Raw genomic sequence first — 23025 nt, 5'->3', positions numbered from 1 at the left:
AGGATAATAAAAACAAAAATATGATAAATTTTAAAAATATTAGACAAAGAAAAAATGTTAATTATTAAAAAAAAAAAAAAAATGTTTTGAAATTTTTTTTATTGTCATGGGAAATATTGTTTTTTATTTTCTTTTATCCCGGACATTGAATGCAACCTTTGACATTGCGGATTTTCCAAGTAGGCAATACCATTAGGTGTGACTCTCTTAAACTTGGCAAAACTCAATTCCATTGCTTCTCCTGTGATTTCCCGTTTTCACGGTGGATTTCCTTGACGCGAGTTCGCGAAGCAAAATCCCACCATCGAGTAAAACTGTCGTTCATGTTTTCCCCACATATATATATACACACACACAAAGAATAGAAAGTTTTGCGGGTCCAGTAGAGTCTATCGACCATTTTCTAACTTCTCTACTTCTTTCTAAAAATCACCAAGTCAATTGTCTTCAGTTTTATTTTTGTCCGTTTTCTCGCCACGATATAGTATATATATATACTAGGGGGATTGGAAATGGGATTTGATTCTCCGCTTTCGTAAAAGAAAATAAGAGAAAAGTGTCTCTTGGCACAAAATTTCACCGGAAGCATTAGATTTTACAAACTGTATAAGAAATAAGATTTGACTTTGTAACAGTTTCACTTGACAATTTTTGCTACAACTGAAAAAATATATATTTTATCTTTTATTTCGTGTTTTTTTTATGTTTTTCTATTATTATTTATAAATATTTATTTATTTCTTACAAAATTTATTATATTTTGCAGAATACTAACAATTTAAAATAATTTTTATTTATCGGATTCTCGAAATAAAATTATTATTTTCAAATTTTACCGCGTGCGCGTATGTTTCTGCGCATCACACTTTAGTTCCACTGAGCGCTCATAGGTAGCGATCATTTTTCTCTCACAATTGAATTTCTCAATCGCTTTTTTTTGTTTTTTTTTATTTATGTGAAGTTTATTAACTTTTGGAAAATACTAACAATTAGAAATAATACGAGTCTCCGAAATGAGGTTATACTAACCTAAAATGTACACAAAGAAGAAATTACATAATAAATAGAAATCTAATTCTTTTTTTTCTGTTTCAGATGCAGAAAAAAATATATCATTAGAAAACCAAATCGTAATTTTTTTTCCTCTCCCAACGTAAAAATCACCAATTAAAATTAGTTTACTTAAAAGCTAATTTTTTTTTTAAATTAGTCATTTCCTAGTTGTGTTTTTATTAGAGATATAGTATGATACTAATTTAGTGTGCAGATGAAAGTATTTTATAATAATAATTCCGAATTTTCTGAAAGTATTTTATGAAAAGTAGACAAACGTAAGCTGGTAATCAGTGAGCTTTCGGTGAAAATTTAAATATTACCGCGTGCGCGTATGTTTTTGCGCATCGCACTTTAGTTCCACTAAGAGCTCATAGGTGGCGATCATTTTTTTCTCACAATTAAACTTCTCAATTGTTTCTCTTTGATTTTTAGAAGAATAATATTTGAGAATAACACATTTTTTAAATGTTTGCAAATAAATTTTTTATCATTTACTTCTTTAGGAATTGAAACATATTTATCTTTGCTTCTTAAATTTTTCTTTTAATCAAAAATATTTCTAACTAAATTTTTGGTATCATTTGATTCCTTAGGAATTGAAACCATCTTCTTTAATTTTTTTTAGAAGTTTATTTATTTACTTTTTTTTATTTAAAAATAAAATAACGATTTTGTCGGTTTCAAGGCAAGCGACTTGTTTTAAAATGTTTTTTCTTTTTTTTTTTAATTTAAGTCCCGGGGCATTTTTATTGCACGTTTGGCATGGTGGATCATGAATTCCCTGCGGTATGCGGTGATCTTGGCAATCATCTGAGACGAATGATTGTTCCCTAGAGCATTGCGCGAAGCTGCCGATACTTATATAATAAAAGGATTGATGGACCAGTAGACAACCTTTATACGCTTTTTATTTTTTTCCTTTTACATATATTCTCTTTTATTTTCTCTCTAATCTTTTTGGAATATTTTTTAAAATTTCTACTTTGAATTTCAATAAAATTTTTATTAGAGTTTCTAATTTATCAATTTCAAAAATTCTGCAATTGTAAAAAAAAGAAGTGTTTAAATTAAAATCTTGCAAAGTTGATTCTTTTTTAAATCAATAAAATATTATTCACATTCCTGGGACAAATTCTTCACGGAAAAAAAAAATCTATATGTTTCTCTAGAATAGTGAAAACTTTCGCTGTTTTAATGAAATATATCGTTGTTTCAGGTGAAGACTTTTTTCCATATAGTTATTCTCGAATGAAAAAATAAATAATGCAAAGAGGGTCTTTTTTTTTAAATAAATGGTACTTACATTGGGCTGCGAGTGTCAGGAATTCCTCGATTACTGGATAGACTATCCGAGGCTTCTTGATTGAATTTATTTCTTGCATAAGGGTCCTCACCGACTCTCAAACCTCCCCTTGAGACGTACCTGAGGAAAAGTAATTTAAATATGGAAAATCTGCAGAATTCTCTATGCGGAAAGATTTTACATTCTGATATATATATATATATATATTGTAAAATCAAAAAAAAAAATTTTGTTCTTTTAATAAAAAAACATTCCATTCTTTCTTGTTTTAATTCAAATGGATATTTTATTCAAAAATTTTAATTAAAAGTAAAATTTTACATTAAATAAATAAAGAAGTCTATTTTTGTTATGTTTTTATGTAATTTTTGTTGAATGAAAATAATTATATATATATATTGAAAATAATGAATATTGAAATATGCGGTAGTGAAAATGTAATTAAAAAGTAGAATATTGCGGAATAGTAAACTATGTCCGTTTCATGATAGCAGCTCGTTATAACTAATTCCCAAGTCGTATTAAACTCACCCCTGCTCGTCGAAATAATTCCACGTAACTTGGGGATCGGGACTAGGAGCAGGCAAAAGTTCAGAGGACATGACGATGGCCGTTCCATCTGCGTCCATGTAACCATTGGAATTTCCACTCGAAAGTACCAGTGATCCCGGTTCCTTTAATCTCAATGCTCTATTTTCATTCTGTAACAAAAATAATCAATATTTTTAATAGTGTTATAGAAAAATTTAATATTTTTATCTTCATAATTTTTTTTTTACTATCACTTTTGATTTATTTATTAAAAAAAAAAATATTATTTATATTTCTTTTATTTAGAAATATAATTTATTTGGATTTAGATTGAGAGAAATTATTTATTGACAATTCATTGAATGTGATATTAAAATTTTTAAGCCTGTTCTCAATTCTCTATCTGATATATATCTTTTTAGCATTGAACATTGTCGCATCTTCTATCATATATATATATATATATATATATATATATATAGGTATTGAATATATTGACATTTTACAAACTGCTATCATAAAGGAAAACTATATTCTGTCACTGACAATTTACTTTCATGATAGACAGAGGCTAAACGACTGAATAGAGTTAGAAGATAACTCATATGTGAAGAGAAAACATGTATTGATGAAAATAAACACATATTGAAAGCATATTTATGGATTTTCAATTTTATATTACAACTTTCATAAATCATCTTATTTTGCAGAATTTTTATTTATTTTAAAATTATTTAATTATCTATAGAAAATTTCATGCTAAAAGTATTTAGTTATTTAGTAACTAAAAGTATTTAGTAGCAAGTGTTTAGTAATATAGGAAACTAAAAGTATTTAGTAATAGGCAATTAGTAATTAAGTATCTAAAAGTATTTACTAATAAGTATTCAGTAATAAGCATTTAGTAAAAAGTATTTAAGAATTTATTAACTAAAAATATTTATTAATATGTATTTAGTAATTTGGTAACTAAAAGTATTTACTAATAAGTCAACAGTAACAGGTATTTAGTAAAAAGTTTTTAGTAATCATTATTTGGTAATTTAGAAACTACAAGTATTTACTATATAGTAATAAGTGTTTAGTAATTTGGTAATTAAAAGTATTTACTAATAAGTATTAAGTAATAAGTATTTAGTATTAGGTATTGAGTAATTTAATAACTAAAAATATATTCAAAGAAGTATTAAGTACTTTGGAAATTAAAAGTATTTACTAATACAATATCAATAATAAGTATTTTATAATTTCTTGACTAACGTATTTACGAATAAGTTTGCAGTAATAAGTATTTATTACTTTAATTACTAAAACTATTTCGTAACAAGTATTTAGTAATTTAGCAACAAAAAGTATTTAGTAAAGATTATTCAATAATAAGTATTTAGTATTTTAATTACTACAAGTATTTGGTAGAAAATATTCAATAATATATTTTAATTACTAGAAGTATTTAATAATAAGTATTTAGTATTTTAAATATTAGAAATATTTAGTAATAAGTATTTAGTAATTTAGTAACTATAAGTATTTACTAATAAGTTTTCAGTAATAAGTATTAGTAAAAAGTAATTAGTATTAATTATTTAGTAATTTAGTAACTAAAGGTATTTAGTAATAAATATTTAATAATTTAGTAACTAAAATAATTTAGTAATATGTATTTAGTACTTTGTTAACTAAAAGTATTTACTAATTAGTCATAAGTTAGAAGTATTTTATTATTTTGTAACTAACGTATTTATTAATAAGTACTCAGTCATAAGTATTTATTAACTAAAACTATTGTGTAAAAAGTATTTAGTAATTAAGTAACTAAAAGTATTAAGTAAAAAGTATTTAGTAATTTGCTAATTAAAAGTATTTACTAATAAGTAATCAGTAATAAGTATTTTATAATTTCGTAACTAAACGTATTTACTAATATGTATTCAGTAAAAAGTATTTAGTATTTTAATTACTAAAAGTATTTATTTAGTAATAAGTATTTAGTAATTTAGTTAAATTACTAAATTTTTAAATGTAAATCTTTTAAAAATGATGTTAGCTATCATTGAAACAGTGAAATAAATATTTCATTTTTAAATATTTTTATTTATAAATTATATGTCCTTAATCTTTATATAAAACTAGCGATGTATTCCTCGCTCGCTAACGCTCGCTCGGTTAAAATTGTACTTATTGTTGTTTACTTATTGTAGTTTATGTATATTATATATATAATTTATGTTTTAAATTAATATCTTATTAATATTGTATAAAATTTATCTTAAAATTGAAAAAAGATGTTACATAAAAATAGTTTGTAAGATTTTCCAAAAGCATATATGCAAAGTATTTTGATTTATTTGAAAATAATTGAAAATAGATTTTTCAAGGACGGTGTCGAGGTCACGGGGTCGGTGTCGTTTTTCGAAATTTGTTAACTTAATATAATAGAAGATATTTCGTTTTAAATTAAGAAATGTTAAAATTATTAAGTTAAAAACATTTGATTTTAATGACACTTAAAATTAGACACAATATTATAGGTTACTAACTAAAAATTGAAAAAACAACAATCAATAATAAAAAATAATAATAAAAAATTGAAAAAATCAAAAAATTCTTAAAAAATTGCAAAATAACCCTTTTTCGGGTTAAAATTAAAAAAAGATGTTACATAAAAATAGTTTGTAAGATTTTCTAAAAGCATATATGCAAAGTATTTTGATTTATTTGAAAATAATTGAAAATAGATTTTTCAAGGACGGTGTCGAGGTCACGGGGTCGGTGTCGTTTTTCGAAATTTGTTAACTTAATATAATAGAAGATGTTTCGTTTTAAATTAAGAAATGTTAAAATTATTAAGTTAAAAACATTTGATTTTAATGACACTTAAAATTAGACACAATATTATAGGTTACTAACTAAAAATTGAAAAAACAACAATCAATAATAAAAAATAATAATAAAAAATTGAAAAAATCAAAAAATTCTTAAAAAATTGCAAAATAACCCTTTTTCGGGTTAAAATTAAAAAAAGATGTTACATAAAAATAGTTTGTAAGATTTTCTAAAAGCATATATGCAAAGTATTTTGATTTATTTGAAAATAATTGAAAATAGATTTTTCAAGGACGGTGTCGAGGTCACGGGGTCGGTGTCGTTTTTCGAAATTTGTTAACTTAATATAATAGAAGATGTTTCGTTTTAAATTAAGAAATGTTAAAATTATTAAGTTAAAAACATTTGATTTTAATGACACTTAAAATTAGACACAATATTATAGGTTACTAACTAAAAATTGAAAAAACAACAATCAATAATAAAAAATAATAATAAAAAATTGAAAAAATAAAAAAATTCTTAAAAAATTGCAAAATAACCCTTTTTCGGGTTAAAATTTTAAAATAACCCTTTTTCAGGTTAAAATTGAAAAAAGATGTTACATAAAAATAGTTTGTGAGATTTTCTAAAAGCATATATGCAAAGTATTTTGATTTATTTGAAAATAATAATTGAAAATAGATTTTTCAAGGACGGTGTCGAGGCCACGGGGTCGGTGTCGTTTTTCGAAATTTGTTAACTTAATATAATAGAAGATATTAAATACTTTTTGAATAAATATTAATTTTGCATCTAATTTTTCTATAAATATCAATAAAGTTTAATTTTTTTTCAGTTAAAAATAATAACTGTAGAAGAAAGCAATTAGAGTTTAGTGTTTTTAATGAAAATTCCAAAACGAAATATCTGAATTTGAAGTGGAACGTGAAGAACCCAAAGTAATATATATATATAAAAATATAATTCGCTTCGAATAAAACGTGAATTAACGTAACTATGTTGAAATATTAATTCACGGATCGCGAAACATATTAAAGTGGAAGTGCGGATGGGATACTTGGTTGCCGAGGTGAGGCAAGCTGTTGCATCCGTTTCAACGAGACGCGTGTACCATTTTGCTGAAACAAGTTCCAGTGTCATGGTTAAAAATTTTACCTATATCCGAATTTTACTTTTCAATCAAAAATTTTCTGATCAAAATTTCAACAATTATTATTAAATTATTACGAAATTATCATTGATTATTATTAACTATTAATTATCATTAAATTCTTATTAAATTTTCATTACATTCATCATTAATTTAATTCTTTAATTAAAAACTAAGAAAATTCATAGGGAAAAAAGTTTTAATTAACTAAAACTTTGGTCATATATATATATATATAAATGGACTGCGTTTGATAATCGAGAAAAATAAAAAAAAATTGCTATTGTTGCTGGTTAATTATGAGAATTGATGGAAGATTAAATTGCCCTGTTGAAGGCTTTCCTGCATAGCTGCTGCTACTGCCACCAGTTCACTTCATCTATTCAGAAACTCGAGTCGATAGACGACGACGCCGCTTATTGTGCTCAGAGATCAAGACTCTTTTTTTTTCTTTCCTTTTTTTAACATATATATATATATATATTGGTGAAATGAATTGAAAACTCTTGGGGGATCAAAGCTGTGCGGATGATTGGATAAAAATTCCATTATCGCTAAATGGATCCATAATTAATTATAATACCCCCCCCCTCTCTCTCATAATTGACTGATTTCCAATTCTACAATGCGGTTTTATAATCGTATCTTGAGTTTTTTTCGAGAGTAATGTATAATATGATTAATGGGACTTTAGAAAATAAAAAAAAATATATATATAAAAATTTATTGACAGTTTTATGGAATGGACAATAAAAAGCGATTCGCGGAATATGGATGTGTACATATAAATGTCAATACTGACAATAATCGAATATTTTTTTTTTTTTTTTTGATCCAATATTCTCTTGTTTTTTAGTTTCTTTTTTTTTTGTAGCATAAAATCGATTTTTTTTATGTTTTTCGTTTTCTATGCTGAAGGATTAGAAAATCATGAAAATTGCTATAGGAAATTGTGGTTTGAAATAGTAATCGCGGCAACATTAAACGATCCTGACCATTAACCACAAGCGTCCTATTTACACTGTTCAGGGTTGGGTCTACTTTGAAGGGTTTCATGGTGCCACCAGTTATCGCTGGTGATTTGCGAATTAATTTCACGTTAACCTCCTTTTAAATGTATAAACTGTTCCACAAAAGGAGAAATAATTTACTGATGACGACATAAAATGTCCAAATTGTTTGAATTTCATTTCATGATAAAAAAAAAAATATTAAATTTCTCGTGATATTTTGGAATTTATATAAAATTACAAGAATCTTTAGTATTTGCAATTTAGATTCGAGTTTAATTAAAATTTTTAATTATCTCTTATTTTAAATAAGTAACTTGAGTCAGAATAAACATTATTTATTATTTTTTAATTCTCTTTTCGTTTTTATTTTATTTTATTTATTTCAAAATTTATTAAATTTTAGAAAATACTAACTGAAATAATTTTTATTTACCGTATTCTTGAAATAAAATTATTATTTTCAAATTTTACCGCGTGCGCGTACGTTTCTGCGCATCGCACTTTAGTTTCACTGAGCGCTCATAGGTGGCGATCATTTTTCTCTCACAATTGAATTTCTCAATTCTTTTTTTTGGTGTTTTTTTTTATTTATGTGAAGTTTATTAACTTTTGGAAAATACTAACAATTAGAAATAATACGCGACTCCGAAATGAGGTTATACTAACCTAAAATGTACACAAAGAAGAAATTACATAATAAGAAACCTAATTCTTTTTTTTCTGTTTCAGATGCAGAAAAAAATATATCTTTAGAAAACCAAATCGTAAAAATCACCAATTAAAATTAGTTTTACTTAAAAACTAATTTTTTTTTTTAAATTAGTCGTGTTTTTATTAGAGATATAGTATGATACTAATTTAGTGTGCAGATGAAAGTATTTTATAATAATAATAATTCTGAATTTCCTGAGAGTATTTTATGAAAAGTAGACAAACGTAAGCTGGTAATCAGTGAGCTTTCCGTGAAATTTACGAGTCACGCAGATTTAGAAAAATCTTTTTTCTCCTTTCTCTCTTAGCGAATTTCTGTTGCGTAAAAGCTGAAATGGTAAGTTTTGCCATATCCACAATGTCAGATAGTCTAAATGATCCAAAGCGCAAAATTTAATACCACACCCCCCTTCCTCTCTCCCAGAACCAAAATGTCGAGAGTGTCAGCTGTCCACCCTTGTGTGTTCTGGTAAATTCTGACCAGAATGGTTTCTATGCAAATCTTTTCATATAACTCACAAGAATACATCAGTCTAGAAAATACTCAGGCTCTCTTTCTCTCTCTCTCTATTTTCCCTTCTCTTTTACATGTTACTCATACCACTCTTTTATTTTACTTCTCTTCCTCATCTTCTCTCTCTCTCTCATTTTCTTCTTTTTGTACGCCTCGCCTGTCGCAAAATGGGATGCCCGGAAAATTTCATTCTCCCGCGAAAATTACGAGAAGAAATACCAGTTCTTCGTCTGCATGAAATCTACGAGAGCCAGTGACTTACGACTTTACCCGGACTACCATTCATATCATGGCCTTAGCAGGCGCCTATAATATGCGTGAAAAATTTTTCACAGCATTTTCCCGTGTCGCAAAAAAAGAATGCAAGTATTAAAATTTTCTTTTTTTTTTGGGCAAATTATTTATTCTCTTTTTTTTTACTTTTAATAATAAATTCTTAAACGTACAAACTTTTTACTATTTAATTATTATTTTTAAAAAAATAGAGATTGTCTCAATTTTTGTTTTCACTTTCCGAGCATCTTTGGCGAGGATTGTTTACGAGAATCGAGAGTAGTGTTGACAGTTGGCAAAGTACACAAGTAGAGTTACACCTTGCTTACTGGGTAGACAAGTCGAGACATGTACACACGCGATAAGAGAGAGAGAGAGAGAAGTTTGCGAAGCAAAGTGGATGTTGGACAGTGCAATTTCAAGGGGGTCTACAGTGTCAGTTCTAATTTGTTGCCATTATCAGTTCTAACCCTTTACCTCTGAGAGAGAAGCGCAAAGGAGACGTTCAAAGTCAGTGCGACGCCGTGGTAACGACCTTAATGGGATCCTAGATGGGATTGCTGGAAATGACCTCCGTTTAAGCAATAATCGAAGGTCGAATGGAGAATTTCGATAGGTATTAGAATCCAACATTGGGGAATGCGTATTGACTAAATTGGCATTTGGGACAAGGTCCATTCATCTTCCAAGTTAATCCCAGCAGTCCTAAACTGTTATACATGTCAAATCTAAATCCATTTATGGATAATCTATTTCCATTTAATTAATCGTTTCATCTTAAAAAAAAAAATCTCTACTAATACTAATTTCCACTTTTATTTATAGCCTACTTACTTACTTACCCTTACTTCAGTGCACTGAAGAAATAAAGAATTATGCTTTACTTTGTAATGTGAAAGCGAATGAAATAAATATTGTTGAACCCGATAAATAAATACGCGTCAAATCAATAATGTCCCGATTATTGATTTTCCGAGGGTCAGCTGACAGGCGTGCGCACGCAAACTATAGAACGCGAGACCCAGGTGAAAGACCCAGGCAAAGGCACGGACGGTGGAGAAAGGCCCCAGTGCACGGAGCGAAAAGTTGCGCGTCAGCAACCCAGAATCGACCTAGCGCCGCGCAGGCCAAAAGATTTCTCCCTCCAGACGCCCGATCCGATCGTTCGCCCCCACCACTTCCCAGCCGGTCGAGCGGGTATAAAAGGAGGCGAATTTTCTAAATCGAGACAGAACTGAGTTTTACTCAGAGCAGTAAGGTGCTCGGTGTTACCTCACTGCAATAACTTAGAGTGTTACTATTTGTTAATAGAGTTTTACTGTAATCAATTTTGTATGGCGAGTATTACTCGAAAGCATTGAATTCAAACGTTGGAATGATTTTGTTGTTTAAACATGGTATTAGATATACTTAAGAGTTTTACTCTTAGTATAGGTATAGGTTCTGTATTAATCCGTAAATGTTTCGCAAAGCTTGCGAGCTGATCGCCATTATAATTGTTAACATAATTTTTATCACTACCATTATACTGTCTTATTCTTTTCATGTAACAAAACCGATCGCACGGTACTTCATCTATTAAAGAAGACAATGAAACTTGAATCCGACTAACGTAAAGTGTCAAACAATTTTATGTTATATGTAAATAGTATTGTAAATAAATAAGATGTTTAGTTTGTAATCAACCGTGTTATTATTTTATTTTTTTGAATAAAAAAACTCTGGCTCGGCGAGCTAAATAGATTCATTAATTACAAACGTTACAACTTTTATAATTGTCAACAATATGTCTACCTGCTCTTTCTTCAGCACCCATATTTTTTCAGTGCATTGAAGAAAGGGTACATAGACAATTATAAATGTATAGCATATAAATCCTTATTTCTTCAGTGGCACTGAAGAAAGAGTAAAAAAAGTTATTCTTTTTATAGTAAAAAAAATGGTCAGCTAAAATGTATTAAGCTATTAAAATAAAGGTGAAATAATAAAAAAAATGTTTGCTTATCGATCAACAGGTTCTTCCTTTTCGACGATCCACTTTAACTGTTCTGACTCGTATACATATGTGTATACATATACGTTTCAGCCCTCGGGTTACATATATATATATATACAGAGAATGGTTACTATTAATCTCAGTGAAATTGAATAAGAAATCCTATTGCGCTTCGCTTTCGATATTGCTGAGATAGATGTAACTTGTCCTGAGGCATTTTCAGTTATAATCTATCAGGATTTTGAAAATTTCTTTTGAACTCCCGCACGATTGGAACTTGATAAAACTTGCCGTATTTGATGTCGATATCGCTGAAAACCTATCGATGTAACATACATAACTATATGTATGTATGTATGTCGAACCTTCCTAGACTGTACAATGTTTGTTCCTCAAACAATTGCGTATTATCAAATATTTGAAGTTTCAAACCTTGATAACTTTAATTATTACCAATTTCATGGTATTTTAGTTGAGAATTGAAGTTTTATAATATATTACATAATATCACAAATAATTGTTTGGTAATTTCAATTATATAACGAAAAAAATTTTTTTATTTAATTCAAATAAATTGACTTTATTATTAAAATAAAAATTTATTTGAAATGGTATTTCAAATAAAGAAATTATTAGTGAAAATACAGTTTAATTCAATTATTTGGTTTCAAAAATTATTTGGTTCAAGTAAATATTTGCTGATAGTCAAGGAATCGATTATATTTGAATCAAATAAATTTTTTTTCAGTGTAATAATTATGAAAAAAATTAATTTTATCAATTAGTTTATTTGTTTATATACTAAATATTTAGAAAATTATAAAATGAAAAGACTTTTAATGGTTTCATTTTATAATTATTAATACAAAAAACATGTTTTATTTATGTTTCTTTTTTTATAATTATACAAACATCTATACAAATAAAGTGCAGTTATATTATAAATTCAGTTAAATGACCATCGTATATCAAATAACAAAAATTTATTATCACGAATTTTCGAAAATGACATATATATATATATATCACTTTTTTAACATGTCAGAAAAATATAACAAAAGCCTTTTTGTGTTTCATCTGCGTATGGTAATTTCAGCATTGTTTTACGTTTACAGCTGATTTCCTTTCATAAAATGACGTTGTGCGCGAAATCCAAGCACACGAAATATATATATATATAAACATTGTATATATATAGAATTTATATATGCTCTTTATGTCAACATAAAATCTGGGCAAATTGAAAAAGCAAAATAGGTTAATATCTTCTAAAAGGTTAACCAATATCTGATTACTGAAATATTTTGCAAAAACAATGTTATTTAATATATATATATATGATATTTCCACTAAATGGATACAATACAATGTCATAGCTAAAATAAAATTATTTTTAAACACATAGAATTAAAAAACGAGAAATTTCAAATTTTTTTTTACAAAAATTTATATATTAACTTTATTACAATATTTATTTTTTACTCAATATTATATATTTTTACTAAAATTCTTTCAACTTCATTACTATATATTTACTTGTTCCAAATATATTATTTTGTTATAAATTGTTAGAAAATTTATATTTACTTTATTTTAAAGAAAAGGAATGTTTTTTTTCAAATAAAAAATATATTCGAATTGATTAAATTTAACCGTGATTTCAATGAATGATATATAGGTATAGCTAAAAAAAAAAACACTGACAGGATGATGAATTACGCTGTCAATCAAAGAAACCGAAAAATCATCCAACTTTCATTAATTTCCTGAACTCTGCGGCTTTATTTTGAAGTTAAATTTTATTTATTTTATATTAAGAACCCTGAAAATCCTATTTTCGATATTTCTAATTATTGAAATTACATATAATTTAATTGTATTTTTAAAATATTTTAAAATTAAAAAAAAAAGAAATTACAAAAAAATACATTGTATTTTTAAGTATGTTTAATTTTGAAATGAAAAAAAAAAAAACTGAAGAATGCCAAGAGAAAAAAAAGAAGAGTGCTTTTATACAAGTTAAGATAAGTTTCAAAGTATTTGACAGATTTTCCCTTCTTGGCAAATCGACAAAACTATTTTCTCTACTCAAGAGTGAGGTTCCTGTCTGACTGTAACGCTTTATTTCCACTTGCAGAGCAGCCAAGTGATAGGAAACTCCATAGTTCTTTCACGCCTTAATAAATCTACTTTTTCATTCTGGAAAAGAAAAAAACATCGCGTCTATGGCTGACCAATCTTTTGCTTACTTCCCTTAAAAATAATTCTCTTATAATGTATATGTAGCTATATAAACAACGATTAAAAATCTACACGTACAGAAGTTTTCTGTGGTAGCGAATTTTTTTTTTTGCTCGTTTAATATAGAAAAAGAAAATAAATTTTGCTATGGGTTTTAAATTCTTAATTTTTCTTTTGTTTTTAATTTCAACTAACTTTTTAGAAGTTCTAGCATTTAGTTGCTTTAGCAAAAAATTTTGTCACCAAACATTATTTAGTATCGGATATAATAATTCCCAATTATTCTCTAATTTATTCCTTTCCTAAAATTTTCATTTAGTCGAATTATTTCTACACGTATAAAAAATTTAAAGTGGCAGCGAATTTTTTTTGCAAACTTTGCTCGTTAATGTAGAGACTTTGAGATTTAAATTCTCGATTTTTTTGATTTTTATGTCACAACTAAACTTTTTTAGCAGCACTAGCAAAACATTTTAGTTGCTGCAGAAAATTTATTTAGCACTCGTTAGCATCTGAAACTAATTAATTCATTTCTGTGTAAATTTTCATTTAGTCAAATTATTTCTTAACGTATATAAAAGAAGTTTGCTGTGACAGCAAATTTTGTTTGCTATGGGGTTTAAATTCACGATTTTTTTTTGTTTTTTAATGCCACAACTAACTTTTTTTCGCAGCCTCAGCAATTTCAGTAGCGTCAATAAATATTTGTTTATACAAACAAAGTTTCTAATTATATTTCATGAAATTTGATACCTATAGTGTAATATGACAATCAAAGCCGTGGCAATTTACAGATTCCTTTGAGGTGGTCACGTGATGTGTTCTCGATAGAGAGAAGCAGAAAATTCGCATAGCTCTGCATTTGTAGAGAGTGAGTGAGAGAGAGAGAGAGAGAGAGAGAGAGAGAGAGAGAGTCGAGCGAGGCGAAAACGAGCATTGCAACGATGTGGCATTAGTGTCCCCGATTTACCTGAGAGGGTTGTTTTGGGAGAAGGGTTGTAAGTTGGGTCGTTGAACTAGTTCGGAATGGATTGGCAAAACCGGTTCCCAGTAGATACGGGAACAATGCTTCGGGAGTGGTTTCAGTCTGCACTCGACTCCGATCATTCACCGAGAAGCCAACACTACCGCAAAGGCAATCCCGATACTTAGAACCAACCTCACCCTTAGCTACGCCCTCTTTATTCAATATATTCCCTCTTCGAATTTCTATCTAATCGTCCAAGAAAATCGATTAAATTCCTCGATCCACGTCGTCAATTTTGTATACATATATATATATATATATATATATATGAATGTAATTAAAGATCCGGGTGGAAATTTTAACACCACTCGATTAAACCTATACAATCGAAATTCAAATGAATTGTATCTCTACTAGTCTCTAAATTTGATTTAGTACAAATTTTAAATAATTTTGTTCGAATTGTTCGAATCTTTACTATTTTCTAAATCTGAATTAGTAAAATAAATATTTATTTCATCTAAATATAAACATTTGGTTTATTTTAATAAATTTTCCAAACGAAAAAAGAATTTTATTGAACCAAATAACTTTTTTTGTTGATTCAACTAAAAATTAGTTTAACTGGTGGACAATTACGTAACTTTTTCCGAATCCCATATTCCACTTTTCAAATTCCGTATTCCACTTTCTACATTCCGGATCCCACATTCCGCATTCCACTTTCCACATTCTGTATTCCACTTTCAGAATGTGGGATGGGGAATCCGAAATGTGGGACTTGGAATGTGGAAAGTCGAATCTGGAGTGTGGAAAGTGCAATTCGGAATACGGAATGCAAAAGTGAAATACGGAATTTGAAAAGTGGAATCCGGAATGTAAAATTTTGAAAGTGGGATCCAGAATGTGGAATTCGGAATACAGAATGTGAAAAGTGGAATCCGGAATGTAGAATACTAAATTTGAAATACGGAATAAGGAATTTTGAAAGTGAAAGGTGGGATCCGGAATTAGATACGGAATGTGGGATTCGGAAAAAGTTACGTAATTGATCCCCTGGACAGCAATACATTTATTTGGATAATTCAACCAAAGCTTTGGTTGTTTCAAACAATTTTTTTTTCTGAAAGTAAAAATGGAATATAACTTTAAATATATTGATAGTTTCAAAACAAGTTGTAAAAAAATAGTTGAGTTGTGTGCGTTGAAAATGAAGTGCACTTAATAATATATATATATATATATAAAATATGAAATGAAATATGCTGCATATGACTATCTCTTTATGTATAAGTCTATGATGGTAGACCTATATATAGTATTGCACCTATCTATACCATATCGTGGAAGAGAAACGAGGTGCTGCCGGTGAGAGATAAATTTTAGGATCATTTTTCTCCCTTCGTATCGAGCGCTTACTACTCAAGTGTCCGCTACAATACATGAGGAATAAAAATTAAAGTCTAGACAGCAAAAACGACTTTTTTAAATTTCAAATTCCTCAACCCGTATTTTTACATTATTTATTATTCTAACTTGTTTTTTTTCTCTTTTTTTACATTTTCTATTTTTCTTTTCTAAGTAAAAAAAAGTTCTGAAATGAAACGTAAATTTTAAATTTATTTAAAACTTTTTCTCACGTAAAACAGTAACAATTTATTAATAAAAACTTGAGTTAAATAAAAAATAAATTAAAAGAAAAAAAAATTTAATTAAAATAATTATAAATTTTAATTAATATGAAATTAGTTAATTAAAATATAATTAAGAAAAAAGGGAAACCGCACTTTAAGCATTATATCAATGTGGTTATATATATATATACGTGAGAAAGAAAATCGTTATAGAGTTCATTTTAAGAGAGGAAAACTCAACAGTTAACTACGTCACGTCCAAAGAAGAAAGACGCCCTGGCGTCTTACAGGGTTTTGTGAAGCATTGTGTAAAGCGATACTGAAATGAGCTGTAATGGAAAATCTGATTCACTTGCTGAATTTACTTTCCAGTCAGGTGTCAATCTGGCCGGAGAATGCACATAGACATAAAACGAGACGATTCATTACAAAAGACTATATATACATTGCAAAAGAGACCTACTTGAGTGTTACATTTAGTAGTTTAATCTAATTTATATAATATTATATAAATTGAATTCTCTCGTGTATCATATTATTAAAAATATTCTGACACTTTGAATTTTTTTAATTAGATTGCTATAACACACGAGGGGAACATCTTTTAGAGACAAATAAATTTTTATTTGTTTCAATTGAATTTTAATGGGTTTTATGTAAAAATTGTATTTAGTTTAAATAAAACTTTAATTTGGTTGAAATAAAATTTTTATTTGCTTTAAATAAAAATTTTATTTGCGTTAAGTAAAATTTTATTTGTACTAAATACAATTTTTTTTGTTGAAATAAGTAAATAGTTATTAGGCCTGAGACAAATATATATATTTTTTCGAGGTAAATAAAATTTATTTGTCTCAAGTAAATCAAAATTAAAAATTTCTTTGGGTGTATTTATGATATTTTTTTTAACGGCAATATCCTGCAACCCATCCTGGCTCCTTGTGGCAATATCCTGAGCAACAATTACAATTTTTAAAAAGCAATTTTGTTATTTATTTATTTTAAATTTAAAACAAATTTTTTAAATCAACGTTATCATTGAAGAGAAATAAGACAAATAGAATTAAAGGTGAAATTTTATTTCAAATACATGTATATTAAGTTGAAGATATTGTTAAAAACAATTAAAAATTAAAATTTGTTTACAATATACAGTATTTTTAAAAAGTGACAAAAAAATTAAAGTGCCAAAATGTTTACAAATCAAAGAAATTGGTAAGTTTATAGGATTTATGAATTTTATTCAAGTCGAACATTGTCATATATCCTATTTGCAATATCCTGCAACCCAATTTGCTTCTTTGTAACAAAATCCTGAGCAGCATACTCCTTGACTACCATCAGGTTGACATCCATCTCTATTTCTAATACATTGAGCCAAAGAAGTTGGTGCAATTATCAAAATTGTAGCAATGACAAAGAAAAATACACAGAATTTGAAGCTCATCATTTTTTTTTTTTTTGGTACTGAAAGTGAAAATTATTGTCGCTAAAATTTTTATTAACGCTAAAATTTATTTTTCTATAATTGCAAAAACTAAAACTTCTTTTATTTATTTTATTAATTTTTTGAAAAAAATTAAATACTTTATAAACTTTTAATTGTGTCTAAGAAGTAGAAAACTTTACTCACATCTATTGCAGAAGACAGTTTACAGCAAGATAATAACTGAGTTATTAGTGATGATATTAGGATTGAGCATGCTTTTTATACGAGTATAATGAACCAAGAAAAAACCAGTTAGTGTTTATTAAAGAAAAACTGAAATAACAAACTAAGAAACAATGATAAAAAGTTTCCTCAAAAAACTAAATAGAAATTGTTTATTCATTTTCTTTATTAAACAAATAATGTGAATAGGTCATTCACACGGATAGAAACTTTAAAAAAATTACTGCCCAAGTAAAAATTTCTGTCAAACGCCGATATTGACAACTGGCGCAATCATGCACTAATACTGGCTGGCCGACAGTTGGCTTACCATTATTGGTTCAGTACTGCTATGGATTAAATTCTATACTGTGCCAATACTGCAAGCCAATTCTCCATTTTGTATTTGTTTTGGTCCATAAATAATTAAAGATATAAAATTTTCCTAATCAAAAAACATAAGATTCACATGAAATACACGGGAGTTTTTGAAGTCGATGATTAAGAATCCGGTGTCAGTTTTTAAAAATTCAAAATGGCCGTACCAATATGGCGGAAGAATTACTGAAAATTTAAAGAATTCAATTAAAATTCGTTCCTCGGGGGTTCTTGGGAGCACTGATTACGAATCTGATGTCGGCAACCAAAAAAAAACCCAGAGTAACGAATTTTAAGTGAATTATTTGAATTTTATAAAAGATCATCCGCCATATTGGATCCGACATTTTGAATTTTTGAAAACTGACGACATATTCGTAATCAGCGACTCCAAACCTTCTCGAGAAATGAATTTTAAGTGAATTCCTTGAATTCTTAAAAATTCGTCCGCCATATTAGATCCGTCATTTTGAATTTTTAAAAACTGACAAGTAACCGATTATTTGAATGAAATAAATTTTTTTTTTGTGCAGTAAATAACAGTTACGTAACAGTCACAAGTCCTTAAAAAATTACAATAAGGGGAGGAAAATTTAAAGAATAAGACAAATTTATATTCATTTATTTAATTCATATCACAGAAAAAACTTGGACTCATTTTTGTTGCAACTCATTTTCTTTTGGGTATCGAAATGAGTATGGGACAAACTTCATGTTATTCAAAATGATATTGGCTGGAATTTCAGATTTCTAAGTTGGCATCATAAGCAGAGTAATTTTGTATTTCAATTATTGTTTCTAATATTTCAACAACACCAGAAAGATTATTTTGACCAGTACGAATATTTAGAAGTTTTTAAATAAAAATTATTTATTATTATTTACGTAGATAATAATTAATTTCATAAGTTTTTAAATTTACCGCTATTATTTAAGTTGGCAGTACCGTTCCTGTTGTCAAAACACATGTTTTCATTTTTCTAACCTAAAAACATATTTCCTTTATTATTTTATTACGCGATTACAAGCAATTTTTAATCAAATATATTAAGTCTAGCGTGTTATTTACTTCTTTGTAATTATTATATTTCATGTTTTTGTGCAAAATTATTCGTTATTTCACAATATTTTTCCATTTTTCTTTTTCTCAAAATGAAACTTGCCTGTTTCATTTTGATACTTTTACCTTAGAACTCGAAATGAAATGAAAACCAGTTTCATTTTTGTTGCGAATCAAATTGAGTATAGAATCTATACTCAATTTGAATTCAGGTTTTTTCTGTGATACCATAATTGAAATGCTTACAATTTATAATAAAATTTTTTTTTGAAAAACATGACAATCAACAAAATGATTGAACCAGTACTGAACGCCAGTACTAAGCCATTACTATAATGACCAGTACTAATAAACGTTATCATCCCAAACATATGCCAGTATTGGTTCAATATTGGCGGTCAGTTCTTTGCCAGTAATTACCAGTACTGGCGCAACACTGTGCTTGTTGTAAATTTTTGCTTGGGTGTGCTTCCACCTGAAAACTAGTAATTTTTCAAAGAAATTTCTCTCCTAGCAGAAATTGACACAAAATAATTGTTTTTTTTCTTTCAAGTGTAAATATTAACAATTTCTTACAATAATTTTTACAACTTTCACTACAAAAAAAAATGATGAACTTCAATTTCTGCGTATTTTTAGTATATAATAGTATATAATAGTTAGAAAATATAGTGCAACTTGAAACAATCATCGGAGAACCCAATCATCATATGTGAAGCTCCACGACAAAAGGGACCTTAGCTCAAAATAATCGATTTTGAGTTTTCGATGGCAATCGATAAATTTACAGTTGCTCTGTCATTTGCAAAAACAGAAATAGTAGAAGTCAAATGCTTTTGACAGTAAAATGGTTTAAAGACGGGCATATATTTGCAATATATTTGAAATTTTCGAAATTTAGCAATTTTGTTATTTATTTATTTTAAATTTAAAACAAATTTTTTAAATCAACGTTATGATTGAAGAGAAATAAGACAAATAGAATTAAAGGTGAAATTTTATTTCAAATACATGTATTTTAAGTTGAAGATATTGTTAAAAACAATTGAAAATTAAAAGTTGTTTACAATATACAGTATTTTTTAAAAGTGACAAAAAAAAAATTAAAGAGCCAAAATGTTTACAAATCATAGAAATTGATAAATTTATTGGATTTATGAATTTTATTCAAGTCGAACATTGTCATATATCCTATTTGCAATATCCTGCAACCCAATTTGCTTCTTTGTAACAAAATCCAGAGCAGCATACTCCTTGACTTCCATCAGGTTGACATCCATCTCTATTTCTAATACATTGAGCCAAAGAAGATGGTGCAATTATCAAAATTACAGCAAAGAGAAAGAAAAGTCCACATAAATTGAAGCTCATCATTTTGTTTTTTTTTGTACTGAAAATTAAAATTTAAATATTTAAATTTAAAATCCATTTATTTATCTATATAAATTTCTTAACTATCAAAATCGAAATTAAATTTTAGAATTTTCGGCTTCAGGCCAAAAAACCCTAATTTTATAAGAAATTTTAATTTTTGAAATCTGATTTGAGATTCGTAATTTACTGTCACAGCAAACTTTTTTTATGCGTTTACTTGTAAGAAAGTAATAAATTTAGTTTCGTTAATATTTTCTATTTTAATTAAAAATAATAATAATAATAATAATATAAGCAGAAAATTAACTTTAAAGGTAGAAATTTTTTTTGTCCAAAAACAAATAGAAAATCGCCATTTTGAAATTCGCTATTTTTCAAAAGTACAAAATTACTTACTGTTTTTGTTGATATGTTCGAAGAAGCTCAACAGAATTGTAAGTACCTACTTGCAAATTTATCAAAGTATTTATATCAAAATGATTTAAGGTAAATTGTAAATGTTTGCACTGATACGAAACAAAAACAGTTTTTTCTTTTTGCTTCAATTGCTTGACCCACTGACATATTGTTTGACAAATAAAATGAATAAACACTCTTTTAAATTGTAAAAGAAAATTTTTACCTTCTTTTTCGATATATTGTTATTTCAGTTGAATTTGCAAAAAAAGAAAAATAAAAAAAAAATTAACAACTTGATTCATTTTCTTCGTATAAAAACCATGTACAATCTTAATGTAATCACTTCTAACTCAATACTTGTAATTTCTGCAATTATTGTCTTGTAAACTTTTTGTAAGTAAAATTTTTCACTTCTAAAACTAGTAATTTAAAAAGATTTCAAGGAAAAAAAATATTTACCTGAAGCAACGAAAAGTGTAAATAAAATAGCAAAAAGTTTTAATTGTTTCAGTTAATTTTTTCATTATTCTAGTGAAATATTTGTCTGTTCCAGATAAATTTTTTTCCGTGTTAAATGTTGTATAAATATTGACAAAAAAAAATTATTGAAAAAATTAATAATTTTGCTTTAAAAAAAAATTTATAATAATATTTACCTTTCAGTACAAAAAAAAGCAAAATGATGAGCTTCAATTTATGTGGACTTTTCTTTCTCTTTGCTGTAATTTTGATAATTGCACCAACTTCTTTGGCTCAATGTATTAGAAATAGAGATGGATGTCAACCTGATGGAAGTCAAGGAGTATGCTGCTCAGGATTTTGTTACAAAGAAGCAAATTGGGTTGCAGGATATTGCAAATAGGATATATGACAATGTTCGAATTGAAAAAAATTCATAAATGCAATAAACTTATCAATTTCTTTGATTTGTAAACATTTTGGCTCTTTAATTTTTTTTGTCACTTTTTAAAAATACTGTATAATGTAAACAAATTTTAATTTTCAATTGTTTTTAACAATATCTTCAACTTAAAATACATGTATTTGAAATAAAATTTCACCTTTAATTCTATTTGTCTTATTTCTCTTCAATCATAACGTTGATTTAAAAAATTTGTTGTGAGGCTATAAGGGTTCGTCTAGGAGAGAAATTTCTTTGAAAAATTACTAGTTTTCTGGTGGAAGCACACCCAAGCTAAAATTTACAACCGGCACAGTGTTGCGCCAGTACTGGTAATTACTGACAAAGTACTGACCGCCAATATTGAACCAATACTGGCATATGTTTGGGATGATAACGTTTATTAGTACTGGTCATTAGTAATGGCTTAGTACTGGCGTTCAGTACTGGTTCAATCATTTTGTTGATTGTCATGTTTTTCAAAAAAAAATTTTATTATAAATTGTAAGCATTTCAATTATGGTATATGGATTAAATAAATGAAAATAAATTTGTCTTATTCTTTAAATTTTCCTCCCCTTATTGTAATTTTTTAAGGACTTGTGACTGTTACGTAACTGTTATTTACTGCACTAAAAGTAGAATTTAATTCATTCAAATAATCGGTTACTTGTCAGTTTTCAAAAATTCAAAATGACGGATCTAATATGTCGGACGAATTTTTAAGAATTCAAGGAATTCACTTAAAATTCATTTCTCGAGGGGGTTTGGAGTCGCTGATTACGAATATGGCGTCAGTTTTCAAAAATTCAAAATGTCGGATCCAATATGGCGGATGATCTTTTATAAAATTCAAATAATTTACTTAAAATTCGTTACTTTGGGTTTTTTTTGGGTTGCCGATATCAGATTCGTAGTTAGTGCTCCCAAGAACCCCCGAGGAACGAATTTTAATTGAATTCTTAAAAATTTTCAATAATTCTTCTGCCATATTGGTACGGCCATTTTGAATTTTTAAAAACTGACACCGGATTCTTAATCATC

General features: G+C 27.3%; 2 protein-coding genes across 2 annotated transcripts in view; both read right to left on the bottom strand.

Moving 5' to 3' along the window:
- The window catches only part of LOC127287770 (polypeptide N-acetylgalactosaminyltransferase 2-like), a 201757-nt gene that overhangs the window by 51165 nt on the left and 127567 nt on the right, over positions 1 to 23025 (bottom strand). The window contains exons 2-3 of the mRNA XM_051314881.1: positions 2891 to 3060; positions 2360 to 2479 (exon numbers count right to left, since the gene is read on the bottom strand). Of these exons, the coding sequence (XP_051170838.1) occupies positions 2360 to 2479; positions 2891 to 3060 (290 nt within the window). The remainder of the gene's footprint in view (positions 1 to 2359; positions 2480 to 2890; positions 3061 to 23025) is intronic.
- LOC127287772 (antimicrobial peptide Alo-2-like) lies at positions 20287 to 21138 on the bottom strand. Its single transcript, XM_051314883.1, has 2 exons — positions 21078 to 21138; positions 20287 to 20697 (listed from the first exon to the last, which is right to left on the bottom strand). The coding sequence occupies exon 2, from the start codon at positions 20679 to 20681 to the stop codon at positions 20499 to 20501; it is 183 nt and encodes a 60-aa protein (XP_051170840.1). The 5' UTR covers positions 20682 to 20697; positions 21078 to 21138; the 3' UTR covers positions 20287 to 20498.

The sequence above is a fragment of the Leptopilina boulardi genome, unplaced genomic scaffold (genome assembly GCF_019393585.1).
Source record: "Leptopilina boulardi isolate dan_hultmark-lab unplaced genomic scaffold, ZJU_Lbou_2.1 LbouV2_372, whole genome shotgun sequence".
NCBI lineage: Eukaryota > Metazoa > Arthropoda > Insecta > Hymenoptera > Figitidae > Leptopilina > Leptopilina boulardi.
Note: the sequence above shows the minus strand (reverse complement) of the source record. Positions and strands in the feature narration are given on the sequence as shown.

Coding starts and splice junctions, on each gene's coding strand:
- LOC127287772 (XM_051314883.1), bottom strand. CDS start 20,681: ATGATGAGCTTCAATTTATGTGGACTTTTCTTTCTCTTTGCTGTAATT.